Raw genomic sequence first — 18,484 nt, 5'->3', positions numbered from 1 at the left:
TTGTTAAATTCAAATTTGTAATATTTTGTTGAGGACTTTTGCATCTATATTCGTCAATGATATTGGCCTATAATTTTTTGTAGCATCTTTGTCTGGTTTGGGTATCAGGGTAAAGGTGGTGTTACAGGTAAAACTGGGAGTGTTTCATCTCGTCAAGTTTTTGTAATAGCTTGAGAAGGACAGGAATTAGCTCTTCTTTATGTGTTTGGTAGAATTCCCCCATGAAGTTGTTCAGTTCTGGACTTTTTGTTTGCTAGGAGTTTTTAAATCACTAATAAAATTTCGCTACTGGTGATCCATCTGTTCAGGTTGTGATTTCTTCCTGATTTAGTTTTGGAAGGCTGCGTGATTGCAGAAGTCCACCCGTCTCTTCCAGGTGGTCGCGGTCATTGGCGTGTAACTGCTCACCATGTTCTCTAGCGACGTTTTCTGCCTCTGTGGGACTGGCTCTCAGCTCTCCCCTTTCGCGTCTTGTTTGTTTGGGCCTCTCCTCTTCTCGATAGCCTGGCTAGAGATTTGTCAGGGTCGTTTTGCCTTTTCAGAAAGCAGCTCTTGTTTTGCTGATCTTTCCTGTTGCCCTCTGGGCTCTCTGTTCTCTCCTCTCTGATCTTTGTTGCTTCCTTTCTTTTGCTGACTTGGAGTCTGTTTATCCTTCTGTTTCTGGTTCCTTTAGGTGGAGGATTAGATTGTTTGCTTGAGGTTTTTCTTGTTGCTTGAGGAAGGCCTGTGGCGCTCTAAAACTCCCCTTTATAGCTCATTTTGCTGCACCCCATAAGGTTTTGGAAAGTGGTGTTTCCGTTTTGCTTTGTCTCGAGGTGTTTTCTGCTCTTTTCTTCGCTTTATTCTTTGACCCATTTGGTTTTAGTCACTTGTTCAGTCTCCATGTGTTTGTTCTTTTCACATTTTTCTTCCTGTGATCGATTTCCAGTTTCAGAATATTTTGTTTAGAAAAAGTGCTTGATGTAATTGCTGTCCTCTATGTCTTGTCGAGACTTGTTCCATAGCCCAGCATATGATCTGTCCTGGAGAATGTTCCATGTGTACTTGAAAAGGATGTGTATTCTGCTGTTTTTGGATGAGGAATGTCCTATAGGTATCTGTTAAGTCCAGTTGGTCTATTGTGTCATTTAAAACATGTTTCCTTATTGATTTTCTGTCTGGATGCTTTGTCCTTTGACGTCAGTGAGGTGGTAGAGTCCCTGACTGTTATTGTGTCGTTAACTTCTCCCTTTATGTCTGTTGATATTTGCTTTATATATTTAGGTGCTATGTTATAGACTTCATATATGTTAGTGAGCATAATATCTTCTTGTATTGATCCCTTTATCATTAGATAATGCCATTGTTTGTTTTTTAATAGCCTTTGAAGTCTGTTTTGTCTGATTTGAGTATTGCTGCTAACTGTCTTATTTCCCTTTTCATGAAATAGGTTTTTCTATCCCCTCATTTTCAGTCTGTGTATGTCTTTAGCTCTGAAGCGAGTCTCCTGTAGGCAGCATATACGTACTATTTCATGGTTCTGGATGTAAGCGTTGATGTGTGTGTATATACACACATATACATAGACACTTGTATACATCTATAAGTGTTATGGAATGGAACTGTGCCTGTAGACAGGGAGACTCTCACCTTGTTTCTAGTGTATTTTTATCTCTAATGTTGCTTTGGACTGCCTCAGCTCTTTCCTCTGGTCTTCCCTGAAGCAAGGAGCGCCCTTTGGAGAGTCCTGCGCCCAGCGAGCTGAGCCGGCAGCTGGCCGTGGCCCGCGGCCAGGCCCTGCTCTGTGTTCAGTATTCAGGTATGCAGCCCCAGCGAGAGCTCTGCTCCACTGCAAGCTTCTTGTTTTGCCCGTTGTTCCATTTAAAACAGATTTTAAAAATCTCGGTTATTTGAAGTCCCATGACATTGTTTGAGTCTAGATTAAAATCAAAGCTTGCTTCCCCTGGACTGTCCCTAGGATTAGCCCAGGGCGTCCACGCATGCCCTGAAGCTTCTGGCAGCAGGAGCTCTGGTTTGGTTATAAGCTGTTCCAGGTCTGTGCTCTGAGTACGAGGCCGTCTCCTCCATGAGCCCCAAGGGAGCCTGGCAGGAGGCCTGCATACGGAGGCTGGTTCATCAAAAGAGAGGCTACAGAAGAGCCTCCACTGCCCCCTGGAGACCTGGTCTCCTTCTTCAGGGGGTGGAGCTGGTCTTCAGTGGGTGGAGCCTCCCCCCAGGCACACTCGGCTCCTGGCAACCGCTCCCTCTCAAGGGCATCCAAACACTTTTACTTCCTTTCTGGGAACTCAGAGAAGCCAGGAGGCAGCTCTCATCCAGGCAGCTCCACCATTTAAGCTCTTTTCAGAGGTAAACACCATTTCTGGTTTCCAGATTTGCTTACAGGTGGGAATATGCCTTTGCCCAAGTCCAGGGTCTGTCTGTGCACCACCCTCCATGCCCACCTCCTTGAGTGTTTGACCAGCCGTCTGCCCAAAGCAGCCGCCTGCCCAAATCCGAAAGGTTACTGACTTCCTTTTGTGTTTTTTTCTCATAGAATTCCAGCCTGCCAAAGAATTTTTTGAATAATTTTGGGAAATTGGATATGTAGTATTATCAGTAAATATTTGTGTGATATGTGATATGCTTACCAAGCATGTGACCACAAACGTAGGGCCCTCAAGGTTGAATATCACGGGGGAAATGTGTAACTTACTATGCCTTACTTTAGGGCAGTGTTTAGACGGAATGGCTGAGGCAAACGTGTCCCTAGGAGGAGGCGTGGGAGGCTGGGGGCCAGCTGTTCAGGGCTTCCCAGCAGGTTCAGGCTCAGATCCTGGTGCTGCCTCTGACTAGCCCCACGTCCTGGGCAGGCCCCTCAGCCCTAGCCCTCGGCTCCTGTCCGTAGAAGAAGCTGGGCGTGACGTGAGCCCCCGGTGGGCCCCGCACGCCCAGCGACTGGGGGCTGAGGAAACACAGTTCCTGTTTCAGGTGTCCTCACTGCCTGAGAAAACGAGCGTCAGGCTAACTGAAAAATTCTGTGATTTCACCTGTTGCGAGCGTGGCGCCTCTGAGCTATGCTCTATGAGGCCTTCTCTCACTTTCGAGCAGGAGATGGACAGCGGCTGGCCTGTGGCTCGGCCAACCACTTGTTCCTGGTTTGCGATGCTGATCTTACTGGGACGCCTGCTGTTTTGTCAGGTAAGACGGAGAATTTTGGGTAATGTGGATTCGTGAGTGTTTCTCTCTTGCTGCCAGGTCAGGTCCTTTGGCCAGACACTGAGGCAAACGCTGAGATGCCAAGGTTTGCAGCAGAGGAAGGGTTTACACAAGGCAGCCCAGCGAGGAGCTGGGAGCGCAGAGCTCAGGCCTGCCCCCCGAGGCGGGGCCGGGCACTTGCGGGGCCCAGGAGCAGGGTGGTCTTCGGTGCAGGGGACAGGATGGGAGGTGGGGACAGGGTGGGGCAGTTGTCTGCTGCATGGACAACTCAGGGTTGCATGCTGCTTTGTGGGGTGTACATTCAAAAGCCATGAGGCGATGGTGGCGTTCTGGGCCCCCTGATGTCGGGAGGTCAACTGTCGGACACCTGCACAGGCCTCGTTTTAGGGTCAGTGGTCCCAACAGGCTTGGCTGGCTACACACAGCTGATTCCACATTCCTGTAACTATAGCGACCCATATGTCAGAGGCATTATCTGTCGGGTGCTTACAGGGTGAGCTTGCTCAGTGAGGGTGGTGACCGGTGGAGGGTTTCTGATGCGCCTCCCTCACCTGCTGTTCCGTTGGATGAGCTCACGGTTCCTGTTTGCCCTGTGGGTGTGGCTTCAGGGGGGCCTTTTCAGTCCTCTGGGGCACAGATTCAGCCTCGTTATGGTCCCGTTGTTTATCTGCAAGCGCCACGCTTGTTCCCTTCAAACAAGAACAGAGTAGCGCTGTGGCTGACTTGGGGAACAGAATGACCAGATTGTGCCGAACCCTGCTGCGCCGAGCAGGGGCAGCGGCACTTGTGGGGCCAGACCTGGAGGCGCGTTTGTGGAAGGGGCCCCATGGTGCTCGGGTAAAACCCATCAGGGAGGTCTCTGCTTCTGAGAGCACAAGCCGGTGGTGCACCCCAGTGTGATGACCACGGGGTGACCACCCAGGGGTGACCATCCCGGTGTGATGACCACAGGGTGCCCACCCAGGGGTGACCATCCCAGTGTGATGACCACGGGGTGACCAGCCAGGGGTGACCATCCCCGTGTGACCACCCAGTGGGGTGTCATTCGCTGGCAGTGTCTGCGCTCACACTTTAGACCTGAGAGTGTTTCCCGCGCAACGTGGCTGTCTAGTCCAGGGACGCCGGGGGCCCGGTGACGACGCTCCCGGGAGGGCGCACCTGGCTCCGGGCGGGCTGCTGGGGGCGGCTGGACGGGTGTGAGTGTGGCCCGGGAGGACCACCCCCTCATGCCGGGTGGAGGGCAAGGGGTGTAACAGCTAAACCCTGGGGTCAGTGACTTCAGAAGGTCAGACTGATTAAGATTTCATGGAGTACGGTGGAGCTGTAGACACACGCAGTCCTATGACTGGATGGCACTGAGCCTGGAACCCCTGCTGCTGTCTCTCGAGTTCTGCGTCTGTCTGAGGGCTGCCCACTGGCCCCCCTCCAGGGTCCTTCCTGTTGGTAGGCGCCTGCAGCCTGGCTCCCGACCCCCGTCACTGCCCCTATGGTCCTGGGGCGGGGCTTGGGTCAGGGTTGTGTGTCCTGTGGGGGGGAGGGCTGGGTCAGGGTTGTGAGTGCTGGCAGTGGCTGGGGTCGGGGTTGTATGTCCTGGGGGGAGGCTGGGGTAAGGGTTCTGTGACCTGGGGGGCAGCTGGGGTCAGGGTTGTATGACCTGCGGCGGGGCTAGGGTTGGGGTTGTGTGTCCTGGGGGGCTGGGTCAGGGTTGTGTGTGCTGGCAGGGGCTGGGGTCAGGGTTGTGTGTTCTGGGGGGCTGGGTCGGGGTTGTGTGTCCTGGGGGGGCTGGATCAGGGTTGTGTGTCCTGGGGGGGGGGCTGGGGTCGGCGTTGTGTGTCCTGGGGGGGTGCTGGGGTCGGGGTTGTGTGTCCTGGGGGGCGGGCTGGGGTCGGGGTTGTGTGTCCTAGGGGGGTGCTGGGGTTGGGGGTTGTGTGTCCTGGGGGCCTGGGGTTGGGGTTGTATATCCTGGGGTGCTGGGTCGGGGGGTGTGTGTCCTCTGGGGCTCTGGGTCAGGGTTGTGTTTCCTGTCCCTGTGGTCCTAGGGCACTGGGTCAGGGTTGTGGTCCTGGGGCGCTGGGTCGGGGGTGTGTGTCCTGGGGCGCCGGGTCAGGGGTGTGTGTCCTGGGGCGCTGGGTCAGGGGGGTGTGTCCTAGGGGGCTGGGTCAGGGTTGTGGTCCTGGGGCGCTGGGTCGGGGGTGTGTGTCCTGGGGCGCTGGGTCGGGGGTGTGTCCTGCCGCTCTGCTCTCAAGTGCATCCCTGCTGCCCACTCCCGGGCATTAGTCATCAGTGGTGGGAGCCGTCCACCATGGCTGTGGGGAGAGGACACTGAGGAAAGCGGGGCCTGGCGGGGTCCCTGGGGGCCACGTGGCTCAGCAGGGCCTGGCGTCTCTGTGCTCACCCTGAGGCCAGTGTCTGCGCAGGCCTCGGGGTCCTGGAGCTTCCGGTGTCCAGCGCGGAGCTTGGAGGAGAAGGTCCCGTTGGGGTCCTGTGGTCACTGGGAGTCGCAGTCTGTCCTGACCCTCGGGCGGGAGCAAGCAGCCTCCTGACCCATCTGCTACCAGAGAGGGGCGGTGCTCGTTAGCGGTGAGGGTGTGCGGGGACTGGAGGCACGGGTCCGCTCGGCCGTGGGCCAGGCAAGGGAGCCCCGCTGAATCTGCCTCATGTGGCCTCGAGGCCTCTGGCCGCGTCGGGGAGGTGGTGGCCCAAGCAGCCTCGCTTGAGGCTTGAGCTGGTGCGTCTGGAGCTCCGTGTGTCCAGCTCGCTCCACAGGAGCTCCCGGGAGCCTGCAGCAGAGGGCAGCAAAGCCCTTTCTGGTGTTTCTCCGCTCGGTCGGTCCTGGCTCTCCGTTTTCTCAGGGTCGTGTTTACACTTGTCCATCCTCCCAGGATGGTGTCCCTCCTTCTTCCTGTGGACTCTCTGACCGGGGTGATGCGGTGATGCTACACCTCTCTGTCCAATCTCAGGTTCCCGAGTGTGGTTCACACGCTGAGCCCAGGGTGTGTGCGGACGTCTGGGGTGAGCTCGCCGAGACAAGACTGTCCCCTCGTCAGCTGTTCTTTCTCTGCAGTTTGTCACAAAGCGTCCGACATGGGAAGTCCGAGATGCTGGATCGCGGGCCCAGGGGTGGCGTGTGGAGCCCGCCCCAGGGCAGCGCAGGGCTCAGCGGGAGGCGTCGCTGGTTTTCCCGCCTGCATGCGCGCGCCGTGGCCCGTGACAGCCCGGCCCGGCCCTCTTGGTTCTGAATCTCCTCTCGCAGGACCGCAGTTTTCTCTTCCCAAGCTCCACGTATCCGCCTCTGAGAACCCTTCCCGGCAGGGGCTCCTCTGCTTCCCAGTGGCCGTGGGGGCGGTCCTGGGTGATTCCAAGGTTGCTTCCCGGCCGTGATGGCCTTTCCAAGGAGTCGTGAGGGCAAAGCGGGTCCAAAAATTAGGTTGTGTGTGGGTTCAGAGGTGGAGGTGGCTGACGCCAAGCGGAGAGGGCAGGGCTGGCCGGTGGGTGGGGGAGTCGGAGGGGCCAAGACAGAATCCGCAGCGGGTCCTGACACTTCATTGGGACCGAGCGGACCAGCCGGGCAGCAGGTGCCGGGTCAGCAGGGGCCGGGGACCCCGCACGAGCGGCTGTGGTCTTGCCCCTGGTGTAACCTCCTGATCTGGGCAGCGTTTCCTCTCCCTTCCTGAGCACCCGCTTATTCCCCAGGAAGGGAGGGGACGGGCCAAGTGATAAGCGGTCCGTTATCTGCAGGTCTAATTGCTCAGACACTGTAACCGTCGGCCAGCATCATCGGCTAACACCTTCTCCACAAACTGTGTTTGGCCTCTAAACGAAGCAAGGTCCACCGCCTTGGGCGTTGGCTCGCTGGGGCGCTTGGCTGGGAGACGCCACCGGGGTCACTCCCCTCTGGACGCGGCGGCTCTGCGGCCCTGGGGGGCTCAAGGCGTGCTCTTCCTCTCTGCCCTCAGGTCACGACGGGGCGGTGGGCAGCGTGTGCTGGAGCCACGACGGCCGCTGGGTGCTGTCCGCCTCCCAGGACGGGACGCTGCGGGTGTGGTCGGTGCGCGGCCCGGAGCTGGCGCTGCGTCTGGTAACGGGGGCCCTGGCGCAGACGGCGGGTGGTCGGGGGCCCTGCCCAGCTTCTCCTGCGCAGTCTCCAGCCCCACCCCGGGGGCAGGGGCAGGCGGGCAGCACGGTGTGTTCACACGGACACGTGACACGCAAGCACGCGCGCACGCACACATATGCACATACAGTTGCATATGCCTGACATTTGCATGGTCTGAAAATGGCGGAACAGTGGTAAAATATGGGAATAATTTAAATACAAAAATAAGTGTGATTCTATAGTAGAGGCGATAATAACGCTCACAGGACACTATGTGGGAGAGATGTGTTTTGGGGAGAAAAATGCCTTCTTTTAGTGATTTCATAGTAGACTGTTTGGAAACAAGGGAAGGGAGTCAGGAAGACCGGTAGGGGACAGGTGACGCAGCTCCAAGTCACCAGGCTCCTCGCTGGCAGGAAGCGGGTTCGAGGACGCTGCTCGCACCCATCCTGTGAGTCTCGTGAAAGGAGACTTGAGTCCTGGGCGCTGCTCGAGGAAGGCTGGTCACACCCAGGGTGGCAGGCAAGGCCGAGGGGAGAGGGGGTTGGCTTTGGGGCCCAGAGTCCTGTTGACTTCTGCACCCTGCACGGGCTGGGCCGTGTCATCGGAGGAGCAGACGCCTCAGAACCAGGTTTAAAACGTGGAGAACTCTGGCTTCAATATGTGTCCTGTCGGGTTTCAATGTTCTTTCCTTTTAGAGTTTTTAAATGGCCGGAATTCCAAACAGTCACTACAGTAAAATTTTAATTATGTAGCATCGTTTACAGAGTCAGGAAGAAGCACCGAAGGCTGTACGTTGGTTCTACCAGGAGGCATTCTGCACGTTTAGAATAAGTGGATGTTTGTGTTAGGATGAGAGGGTCTCATATTTATAGCAATAGAGTTTTTACTGACACTTATTTATTAGTGATGATGACTGATTCTCCTGCAGGGCAAAGAGACGTTCCCTAAGCCTGTCCAGTCTGCACAGTTTTATTACATTGACGCATTTATCTTGTCTTCCTCGGGCCCCGAGGTCCAGCTGCTCAAGCATCACATTGACACCAGCAAGGACGACTTACGAAGGTAGCACCCCCTGTGGTTGGGGATGCTATGTCTCAACCGTGCGTCGGGTGTAAAGTAACGGGGTCCAAGGTGTCATCACACCCTCCTGTGATCGGAAGTCCCTTCTCTGCATGTGGAGCTTCCCTGGGGGCCAGGCCTGGCCCTCGGGGAACTCACCAGTGTCCGGGACTCAGGAAAGGGGGCCACTGCCCTGGTTCAGCAACAAGATTAACACGTTTTGTATGAGAGATTATTACCGTTTATAGTAAGTTGAGGTGGTTGCAATGGTCAAGAATCAACCTGCCAAGGCAGGAGATAGGAATTCCATCCACGGGTTGGGAAGATTCCCTGGAGAAGGACATAGCTACCCACTCCAGTATTCTTGCCTGAAAAATTCCATGGACAGAGGAGCCTGGTGGGCTACAGTCCACGGGGCTGGAAAGGGGCTGATATGACTGAGTGAGCACACGTGCGTGGAGCGTTGCATACACACCCACAGATTCACGTGTGTGTGGCCTGCCAGATGCCTGCCGGGGCACACCTGACTTGGCAGACACTAATGCTTGGCTGTCTTTGTTTTCAAAGCGTTAAGAAAACGAAGCCTGCAGAGAGGACCAGAGGCCCCCTGAGCCCCGGCCCTCTGCCACCCCCGAGACTCACGTGCCCGCGCCCGCCCTGGTCTCCAGCTGCTGCGCAGCCGGGTGTCTGTGCAGCTTGGTGGGTGGCTCCTGTGTGACACACCCTTGATCACCACCACGCTCACGAGCACGGCCGCTCCCTGTGGGTTTACCTGTTGGGATGGTCGGGTGACAGGAGGCTGCCGCAGCTCTTCCTGGTCCCCACATACAGACACCTCGCTTGTTCCAGTCGGGCTGCCCTGAGCTTCCCTGCACGAATCTGGCTGTGGGCCTGGTGGGCCGGGTGGGCATTTCTGGACTCCCTGCTCCGGCCTCCCCTCAGGGGGCGCATGTGGTGCCCGGCAGCGTGGTGGTGCCCGGCAGCGTGGTGGCGCCCAGCAGCGTGGTGGTGGGCTCGCACTGCTCTGAAGGCGGTGCCCGCAGGCTCCCCTGTCCTGTGTCCTGCAGAGTGGGGGCCCATCAGCCAGTTCCCTGCCTGTAGCTGGCCAGCTGCTCACTGTGTTCACACCGTGATGTTGGTGTTTCCATCAGGTCCTGCCCACCACCCTCTTCTGGGTGGCTCTGTCCCATGCTTGTCACTCTGCAGAACAAGGTGGCTGCTGTAGCTCCAGACATCACATCTGTGTTCCTCACGGCAAGATGAAAGGGCGACTTGCTTAGGCCTGCACGCCTCAGGGCCCCAGGAACACCCTGGGTGTTGGGTGGGGCTGGTCTCACGGACAAGCTGTTTGCCTCTCGTCTTGGCCCCCTCCCACTTCCCTCACCTCTGACCCAGAGTCCCCCTGGTGCTGACAGCCTCGCCTTGATGGGCACATGCCAGCCTCCAGCACTGGGGACTCCTGCACCCCGGGCAGGTGTAGGGTTGGGTCGGGAACACCTGCACTTTATCTGGGAGGCACTCTCGGGCCTCCCCCACTGCAGGGCTGTCTGCACCCCCTCTGCTCACACGACTCTTCTCTCTGAGACCCTTCCTGGGCCATCCTGTCCACAGTAAGTTGCTGCTGTCGCCTCTTCAGCCGTCCTGCTGTGTGGCTTTGGGCAGTCTCTCAGCAGGACGCACGGGGGTTTATGAAATCTCTGCTGATCATTAAGCTTCATTCCCAGACTTCCCCTGAGGCTTGGCCTGGGTCTGCATGTGGCCTTTTCTCCCGGGACGTGAGGCCTGTCCCTGCCCCCCAAGTCACCCCTCTGGGCACCACTCTGTGGCTGGCTCTGCACCAGACCCCTGCCCCGCAGCTACCTCCCTGTGGACAGGATGGGCTGACAGCCAGTTCCATCCACACCTCAAGTGTCTGAGAGGTTTGGACTCTGAGCCCCAACGGCTTGGCCATTGCCCACCTGTGCATCACTTTGCCAGCAAAGTTCCGTCGAGTCAAAGTCATGGTTTTTCCAGTCGTCATGTATGGATGTGAGAGTGGGCTGTGAAGAGGGCAGAGTGCCAAAGAGTTGATGCTTCGAACTGTGGTGCTGGAGAAGACTCCTGAGAGTCCCTTGGACTGCAAGGAGATCCAACCAGTCAGTCTTAAGGGAGATCAACCCTGAATATTCGTTGTAAGGACAGATGCTGAAGCTGAAGCTCCAGTATCTTGGCCATCTGATGTGAAGAGCCAACTCATTGGAAAAGTCTCTGATGCTGGGAAAGATTGAGGGCAGAAGGAGAAGAGGGCATCAGAGGATGAGGTGGTTGGATGGCATCACCGATGCAATGGACATGAATTTGGGCAAACTTCAGGAGTTGGTGACGGACAGGGAGGCCTGGGGTGCTGCGGTCCCTGGGCTCACTCAGAGTCAGAGCTGACTGGGCAGCTGAGAAACAGCAGCAGATAACTTACAGCCACTGGGTGCCTTAAGCGTGTAGAGCTTCCCCAGGGGCTCAGATGGTAAAGAATCTGCCTGTAATGCAGGAAGAGACCCAGGTTTGATCTGTGGAGACTTGCTCTGCTGAGTCACTTCAGTCGTGTCCGACTCTGCGACCCCATAGACGGCAGCCCACCAGGCTCCCCCGTCCCTGGGATTCTCCAGGCAAGAACGCTAGAGTGGGGTGCCATTTCCGTCTCCAGCGCATGAATGTGAACAGCGAAAGTGAAGTCGCTCAGTCGTGTCCGACTCCTTGGGAGTCCATGGACTGCAGCCCACCAGGCTCCTCCATCCATGGGATTTTCCAGGCAAGAGTACTGGAGTGGGGTGCCATTGCCTTCTCTGGGAGTCTTGCTAAGTATATACAATTATTTTAAAATTAAGAGAAAAGTTTGTTTTCTCATAGATGGGGATGAATTCCACTTGGCTATGTATATAGTAATATTTTTCATGAAGTTTTACTAAAGGAAAAGCTAGAATTACCTAAAGGGTAACTTAGGTAGTCAACTTGCTATCTAATAAAATTTGTTTATTATTAATATTTATTAATTAAATATGATTGCTAATATTGACATGAAAGCTTTTATTTTAAAGTTCTTGAAGGTAGACTCTCGGGTTGTGGCGAAAGGGGAGCCAGGGGATAGAGCGCCCTCCACCCTCTCGCAGGTACAGACAGAAGAGCTGGTGCGTGCCGGTGTGCAGGCTCCTCTCGACCGACGCCACGGAGGTCACCAGCTTGTCCGCAGTGAACGACTTCCACTCCTGTATCCTTTCTCCTGCTCTGCGTCCGATGTTTCCACATCCTGCCCATCATCCTTCCGGCAAAGGCTTGTGCTGAGGGTCCAGGCTCCAGGCTTGGGCTGAGCACTCGGGCCTCATGGAGCTCAGGGGCCTTTGTGTAACGGCTTCATCTCAATAATGAAAAGAGCCCCAGAGGGAAAGGGAAGCTGGACGTGGGGCGCCTGTGAGGTAGAGCAGAGCAACGGGACCTGAGGTTTCTGGTCTGCTCGCGTCTTGAGTAACAGTAGTTTAATGCATTTAAACAGGACACGGCTACACTTACCACATGCATCCTTTGATGAACTGAATGGCGTACCCCATCTCATGTGGAAGATGGCAAAGTTACAGCAGTGAGTTTCTGTGGTTCCATCATCATTTTAAATTAAAGAGCATTGACTTTATTTAGAAACAAAGCTCTGATCTTTAAGGAGATATCTCATAAACTTTAATTCAAAGGTACAAGATTCTTTTGAAAAGTTTTATTCTTGAAATTTCAGAAGGACTGATACAGGGTATTAGAGGTTCTAGAATATTTTAATTAGAAAGGTAATTTTTTTATGCTAGGACCTTTTGCTAAAAACACAAAAACACTTAGCAGAAATGTGTTGTTCTGATTATTCTCTGTCCTTGAGTGAGGACCCTGAGTATTTGGCTTTAGCACTGGCGTGTTGTTCTGATTATTCTGTCCTTGAGTGAGGGTTCCTGAGTATTTTGACTTTAGCACTGGGTTTGTTATTAGATCTAGTACTTTTTCAATTCTGTACTTCTCTAGCGTGTATACATTTTGTGTTTTGGCCACACCACGTGGCAGGTGAGAGCTCAGTCCCCTGATCTGGGATTGAACCCATGACCCCTGCGGTGAAGCGTGGAGTCTTAACCACTGGGCTGCCAGCTTAGCCACTGTCCCTCCTGGTCCCCGTGGATGAAGTGTCCTTGCCGTGTGCTGCGTCCACGGCTTGTCCTCCATGCAGGCAGCCTGACCTGGTGGGAGGGGGCGCCGTTCACTTCCACAGCCTCCCTGTCTAATCTCTGGCTCAGACCCGTCTTCAAGCTCGGTGCTTACATGCGGGACGGCCATTCTGCCTCTTGATTTGGGTGTTTCCTGACATCTCAAGCCTTGCTTAACTCTCAGTGGACCTGGGCCTGCAGTGTGGAAATCTGCACGCCTGGCCTCCCCGTCCTCCCAGCAGCTCTGGCCAGGCGCCCGGGCTCAGGTGGGGAGCGGGCTGTGGTCAGGACCGTCCTGTGGAGCCTCAGGGTATCGTCGCTGGTCACTGTCCATGCAATCTTCTGCTGAGAGAAGTTCCCTAACCGAGCCCCAGACCTCGTGCTTACTGCCGGGCGGAACCGGACCTTGGAGGTTTTCGACCTCAACATGGGCTGCAGTGCGGCCGTCATCACGGGAGCCCATTCTCGGCCCGTCCACCAGATCTGTCAAAATAAAGTGAGTGACCTTCTGACCGCCCGCAGCCTTTGTAAACTTTGCGTTTAAGTGTTTAACAAACTCATGATGCACTCTGATAGCATTTTGCTGCCAAAAGCAACAGTGGTTTTTATCGGCTGTGAAGCTATTGCAAGCCTTGATGTTCGATGTCAGAAGGCGTTTGGATGCTGTGTCGAATGTGGGTGTTTGTACCTTTGTCTTTGATGATTTTATGGTCCCAGTTTTTGATTTTACCACTTTCAAATGAAAATGGTCCTGTTTCCATTTACCACTTGGCGGTGGTTTGGGTGCTTGCAGTGCTGGGTAGATTCTGCAGGGATGTGAAGCAGCCTTTGTGGATTCACGGGTCTCACTGTCTGGTGCAGCTGGTCTGTCTCGATGGAGGAAGAGTTCAAAATAACACACGAGTGGGCGTTGGAGGCCAGGGACTGAGGAGGTGGCCATTCTGATGAATTCATTGTCTCACAGTTTAGTTCAAAAGATGCTTTGTTGCTCAAAAGAACAACAAAGAGACTTGTGAACAGAACGTTTGTTTTCAGGACTACAACTTTGATTTTTGATAGATTTGTAGTCGCTTTCCAAATTAAGGGTTTACTTTATAATGCCTGCAGAAATATGCATTATGGTTCAAGGATATTCTCCTGTTTTAAGTGAAGTCTTACTATATTGCTCAAAGAAGACTCTCTTACCCACAGTTTCAGGATGTCATTCGGGTTTAAGTGTCCATGTGATGGTGTGTGTGGACGGCGTGTGTGGTCTGATAGTCGGTGAGGTTCTGTAAGTGGCTGAGTGGGAGGAGAGTGCAGATCCAGGGCCATGGAGCTGAATTCTCTCCAACGGACTTTGTTTGGTGTTGTCCTGGGGGAGTGGAGGCTGGGGGTGCTGGGCCCAGAGTCAGACTGTGTTGGGGCAGTGGAGACCCCTGACATGAGGGCAGTGGCCTGAGGCCCCGCGTCCGAGCCCTGGGAGGTCCGTCTGGATGGCCCATCTGCGTGGCCGCGGCCAGAGTCCGGGCTCCTGGCCTTGGCGGGCAGCGGCTGGGGGCTGAGGAGGGGAGACGAGCATCCGCCCCTCCCGGGGGACACCTGGTCTTGGACGGGCGCCTCGAGGCTCAGACTGGGTCCTACCTGGACCTTTCCCCCAGTTTACCCTTTGGGGCTCAATAAGGAGGACATTTCCAATTAAGAGGAGGCTTTTCTGGTTTGTATGATGTTTTCAGCTTGCTGAGTTATTGAAGCAAAGATTATTTTTTTGCGTCTTTTTTTGGGAACAGACTCCTAGCTGCATAAAAACAGCAAAAATATTTTAAACACTGTGGTCCCACAGACGAATGGAGGCACCCTCTGAAGAATGCAGTGATGTCGTGGCACTGCTGACATAGCAGCCTCGGGCCCAGCGGAGGTGTCAGGCTGCGTGGCGTGATGACGCCCCCTGCCGGCGCGGCCCCTGTGAGGGCTGTGTGTGTGTGTGTGTGTGTCTTTTACGGCCAGAATGCGGTTTGCATTTGGGAACCGTGATCTCACACTGCTCATTTCAGAGTAAGATCTGCCAAGGTGGCATTCCAGATTGATTATTAGACCTGGTAGAGTTCTGGACTTTTCAGTGAATTTGATAATAGACTCATATATCTTTTCCATTATAAATCCATTATAAATCCTATTTTCTTTTTTGCGTGTTCTAACCTTAATTTCTTTCTGGAGTTTATCATACAGCCATAAAAACTTGGTTGAAAGTTGGTATGTTAGAGATCAGTATAAGATTTTTCTTCAGTTTGGTTCCCAAAACTGTTCAAGTTGAAAATGAAAAGTATAATTTTGGTGTTTTGATACTGTTTTACTTATAACGTAAGGATAAAGCCTTGGCTTTAAAACAGTGGTAAAAACAATTCTTTTAAACTTAGCTAACCAGATTCTGTCATATTTTAAGAGAAGTTATTTCATTTTGAAAAGTAATATGTTGCTATTTTGACTGATATCTTCCTCTCTGTTTACATTTCATAAAATAAGATATTTTAACCTTTTGCATATAATGCTTTTCTCTGTTATAAGGATTAAATAATATAATGTATATTGATTTCTTATCATATGCTAAATTCACTAAATGGAAGCTATTCTTAAAAATATATATTTATGAGGGCTGGTGGACATTACCTTAGAAAACTCTTAATCTTCATATGCAACTAATTTCACACAATTCCTTTGTTCCCATGACTGTTAAGGATAAACCTATAGAATTGTGCTTCCTGCAGTTGCAAGTCAGGCTGAATTATTGCAGAAATGATGTCTGCTTTCAAAGAAACTGTGGCCTGGAAGGTGGGAGATGTGGGAGTGAGTTACCCTCACTCATGCAAATCTGACTCTTGAAGCTCCATAAAGTGTGGCAGTGGCTCAGTCGTGTCTGACTCTTGTGACCCCATGGACTGTAGCCCAACAGGATCCTCTGTCCCTGGGATTCTCCACGCAAGAATACTGGAGTGGGTTGCCATTCCATTCTCCAGGGGGTCTGCCCAACCCAGGGATCGAACCAGGGTCTTCTGCATTGCAGGCGATTCTTTACCATCTAAGCCACCACTTAAGCTCTGCAAGGTGAGAGAAGAGAGTGCCCCCCCAGCCCAGTGATGAGAACAGGATGCTTGTGCTGTTCTGGAAGGTCGGATCAGACGGCATTCAGCTGCAGTTGCACATCCTTCCACGTGGTCAAACAGAACTTGACTTTATGGGGCCTTTGAAGGTGTGGGAAAGAGAGAAGCAGGTCGACCTGACTCCTGCCAGAGAGGCTGGATGGGTCCCTGGGTCTCAGGTTGCTCTGTTCCCAGACTGACTCGAATATAAAATCCCAGAAGGGGGCTAACGCCACGAATGCAGACCTCCAGAGCATGTAGGTGTGAGTCCAGCCCCTGGTCAGCCTCGGCCCCGGTCTACTCCTGCCTCCTCGGGAACCCCGCCCACCCCGCCTGCTGCTAAAACACGCACCCCCAACTCCACGCCCGGCCTTCGGTTCCTCAGGGGCCCCGCTGACACACGCCCTGACTCCATGTCCAGCCTTCGGTTCCTCAGGGGCCCCCCTGACACACGCCCTGACTCAGTGTCCAGCCTTTGGGACCTCAGGGGCCCTGCTGCTTCCTAGATAGGGTCAGCTTTGCAGGCAGCCTCTGGCTGCTGCTCGTCTCTGCCTGCTGTCCTCAGGGTGGGTGTGGACCCTCTGGTCTCGGGTGAGGGGGTGGGGCATCCGTGTGGCCGGGGCCGCTTTCCTGCACAGTGGCACTGCTGTGGGATGCCCCGCTCCAGGCGGCACAGACCTGGGGTCACTTCCAGCAGCGGTCTCACCTCCTATCACCAGAGGGAAGGTCGGCAGGTTCCTCATCCTCAGTGTACATGGTCCCAGGGGCAGGTGTGTGCAGGTTCCTGGTCCTCAGTGTACATGGTCCCAGGGGCAGGTGTGTGCAGGTTCCTGGTCCTCAGTGTACGTGGTCCCAGGGGCATGTGTGTGCAGGTTCCTGGTCCTCAGTGTACATGGTCCCAGGGGCAGGTGTGTGCAGGTTCCTGGTCCTCAGTGTACGTGGTCCCAGGGGCAGGTGTGTGCAGGTTCCCGGTCCTCAGTGTGTGTGGTCACATGCCGGGGTCCTGCCCCAGTGAATCCAGGGAATGTGAAGCAGGGACGGAGTCGGCGTCTAAGGAATTAATTGCTTAATTAAAAATATGGAGGGAGATTAGAAAGAAATAGGGTAGTAGGAAAATAAGTGGAGAAAGGGGCTGAATAACTTGGTTTTCACGGAAAACCAATGAAGTTCCAAGACAAGGACTTGCACCGTCTGTGTAGGCCACCAGCACCTACTTGGAAAGCGGAGGGTGCCCCGCTTTGGGCTCCCTCTCGCATGGGTCTTAGAAGCCAGGGCAAATAAGTAGACTCGGTGAGCCTCCACGCTCCAGATGGGAATTCAGCCTGACAAGGGAGAATAAGAAAAGAACGACATGGGGGAGCCAAGCATCAGTGCAGACCCACAACTTTATTTTCAAAAGCAGCTTATATACCGCAAGTTGTACATAAAGAAATAACGGAATATGCAGAGTTATGCAGGGGCAGCAGTCCTGACTCTTATTGAGACCAGGCTTTCTTTTTGCATACCTTCCCATATACAAAAGGTCTCAGGTGGTTTTACATCATCTTCTGGCCAGGGGGCCTGTTAACATTTTTATGGCTCTTTTCCTAGATAAATGTCTATCAACCAGAAAACTCTTTTTCCCTTGAAGTGTTTTTTCTTTAAGCTGCATCACCCTCAAAGTACTAAATAAAGTTACATTCCTGTAGAACAAAGGTGCAGTGGGTTATGACAAAGAAAGTGCTGAACTCAAAGATCTGATGTTGCTAATGCCAGGGCTACCACCTGTTTTTTCTACATGCCAACTATCCCTGGGGGCTCAGAGGTTAACGCGTCTGCCTGCAATGCGGGAGACCTGGGTTCGATCCCTGGGTTGGGAAGATCCCCTGGAGGAGGAAATGGCAACCCACTCCAGTACTCTTGCCTGGAGAATCCCATGGACAGAGGAGCTTGGTAGGCTATAGTTCACGGGGTCGCAAAGAGTCGGACACAACTGAGCGACTTCACTTCACTAACTATATCAACAAATAAAAGACATGAAAATTTGGCAGCAAGTATTGGCTCAACAAATGAAACCCTTAATCAGTCCCATTATAATGATTTTGACTCCTTGGAAGCCCCTACATTCCTAGGATGTTTTAAGTTTCCTGTGCCTCTCGCAGTCGGGAGGCCACAGACAATCATATGCGCAGCTGTAAGAGTCCGGCAGGCAGGCTAGAAAGCCATCAGAGGGTTTTTTGATTGAAACACCTGTATTATGCCCAGGAGATTTATTATCTAAAAGCTCTGAATTAACTTTTTCCAGAAAAAGGTGATGGGGGGACAGCCCCCTGTTAACGTCAGAAAAGTAGGTGGAAAGCATAACACAGTAAAGCAGGCAGACTCTGGTTTCGGGGGTCGATGCTCGGGAAAGGGGGTCTCCTGAGGCTCGATCCCGCCTTTGCGTATGCCGAGCCTCCTTCCTCATGACCTTGGCCACAGGCGGAGTTCCTCACGCTGGCTCCCGGCAGTCCCAGGGGCAGGTGTGTGCAGGTTCCTGGTCCTCAGTGTGTGTGGTCCCAGGGCAGGTGTGTGTAGGTTCCCAGGCCTTAGTGTACGTGGTCTCAGGGGCAGGTGTGTGCAGGTTCCTGGTCCTCGGTGTACGTGGTCCCAGGGGCAGGTGTGTTCACGTCCCTCATCCTCAGTGTCCGTGGTCCCAGGGGCAGGTTCCTCTGGCTCTTGTGCCTGAGGGGTCGTTTTTCCCAGTCACTGTACCCCAGGCCTCAGTGAGGCAGAGGGCTCTGTGGCTCCCAGGCCAGGCCACACGAGGTTTCCTCCCCGGGGGCCTGGGA

The 18,484-nt window shown here is 53.9% G+C and overlaps 1 protein-coding gene across 1 annotated transcript in view; it reads left to right on the top strand.

Annotated features, from left to right (window-relative positions):
* Positions 1 to 18,484, top strand: part of WDR27 (WD repeat domain 27) — a 142,933-nt gene that overhangs the window by 27,529 nt on the left and 96,920 nt on the right. Inside the window, 6 exon segments of the mRNA XM_052645900.1 lie at positions 1,704 to 1,798; positions 3,088 to 3,177; positions 7,152 to 7,273; positions 8,223 to 8,356; positions 11,497 to 11,594; positions 12,933 to 13,054. Of these exon segments, the coding sequence (XP_052501860.1) occupies positions 1,704 to 1,798; positions 3,088 to 3,177; positions 7,152 to 7,273; positions 8,223 to 8,356; positions 11,497 to 11,594; positions 12,933 to 13,054 (661 nt within the window).

The sequence above is a fragment of the Budorcas taxicolor genome, chromosome 9 (assembly GCF_023091745.1).
Source record: "Budorcas taxicolor isolate Tak-1 chromosome 9, Takin1.1, whole genome shotgun sequence".
NCBI classification, from domain to species: domain Eukaryota; kingdom Metazoa; phylum Chordata; class Mammalia; order Artiodactyla; family Bovidae; genus Budorcas; species Budorcas taxicolor.
The sequence above is the reverse complement of the archived record's forward strand: the minus strand, read 5'-3'. Positions and strand labels throughout refer to the sequence as shown.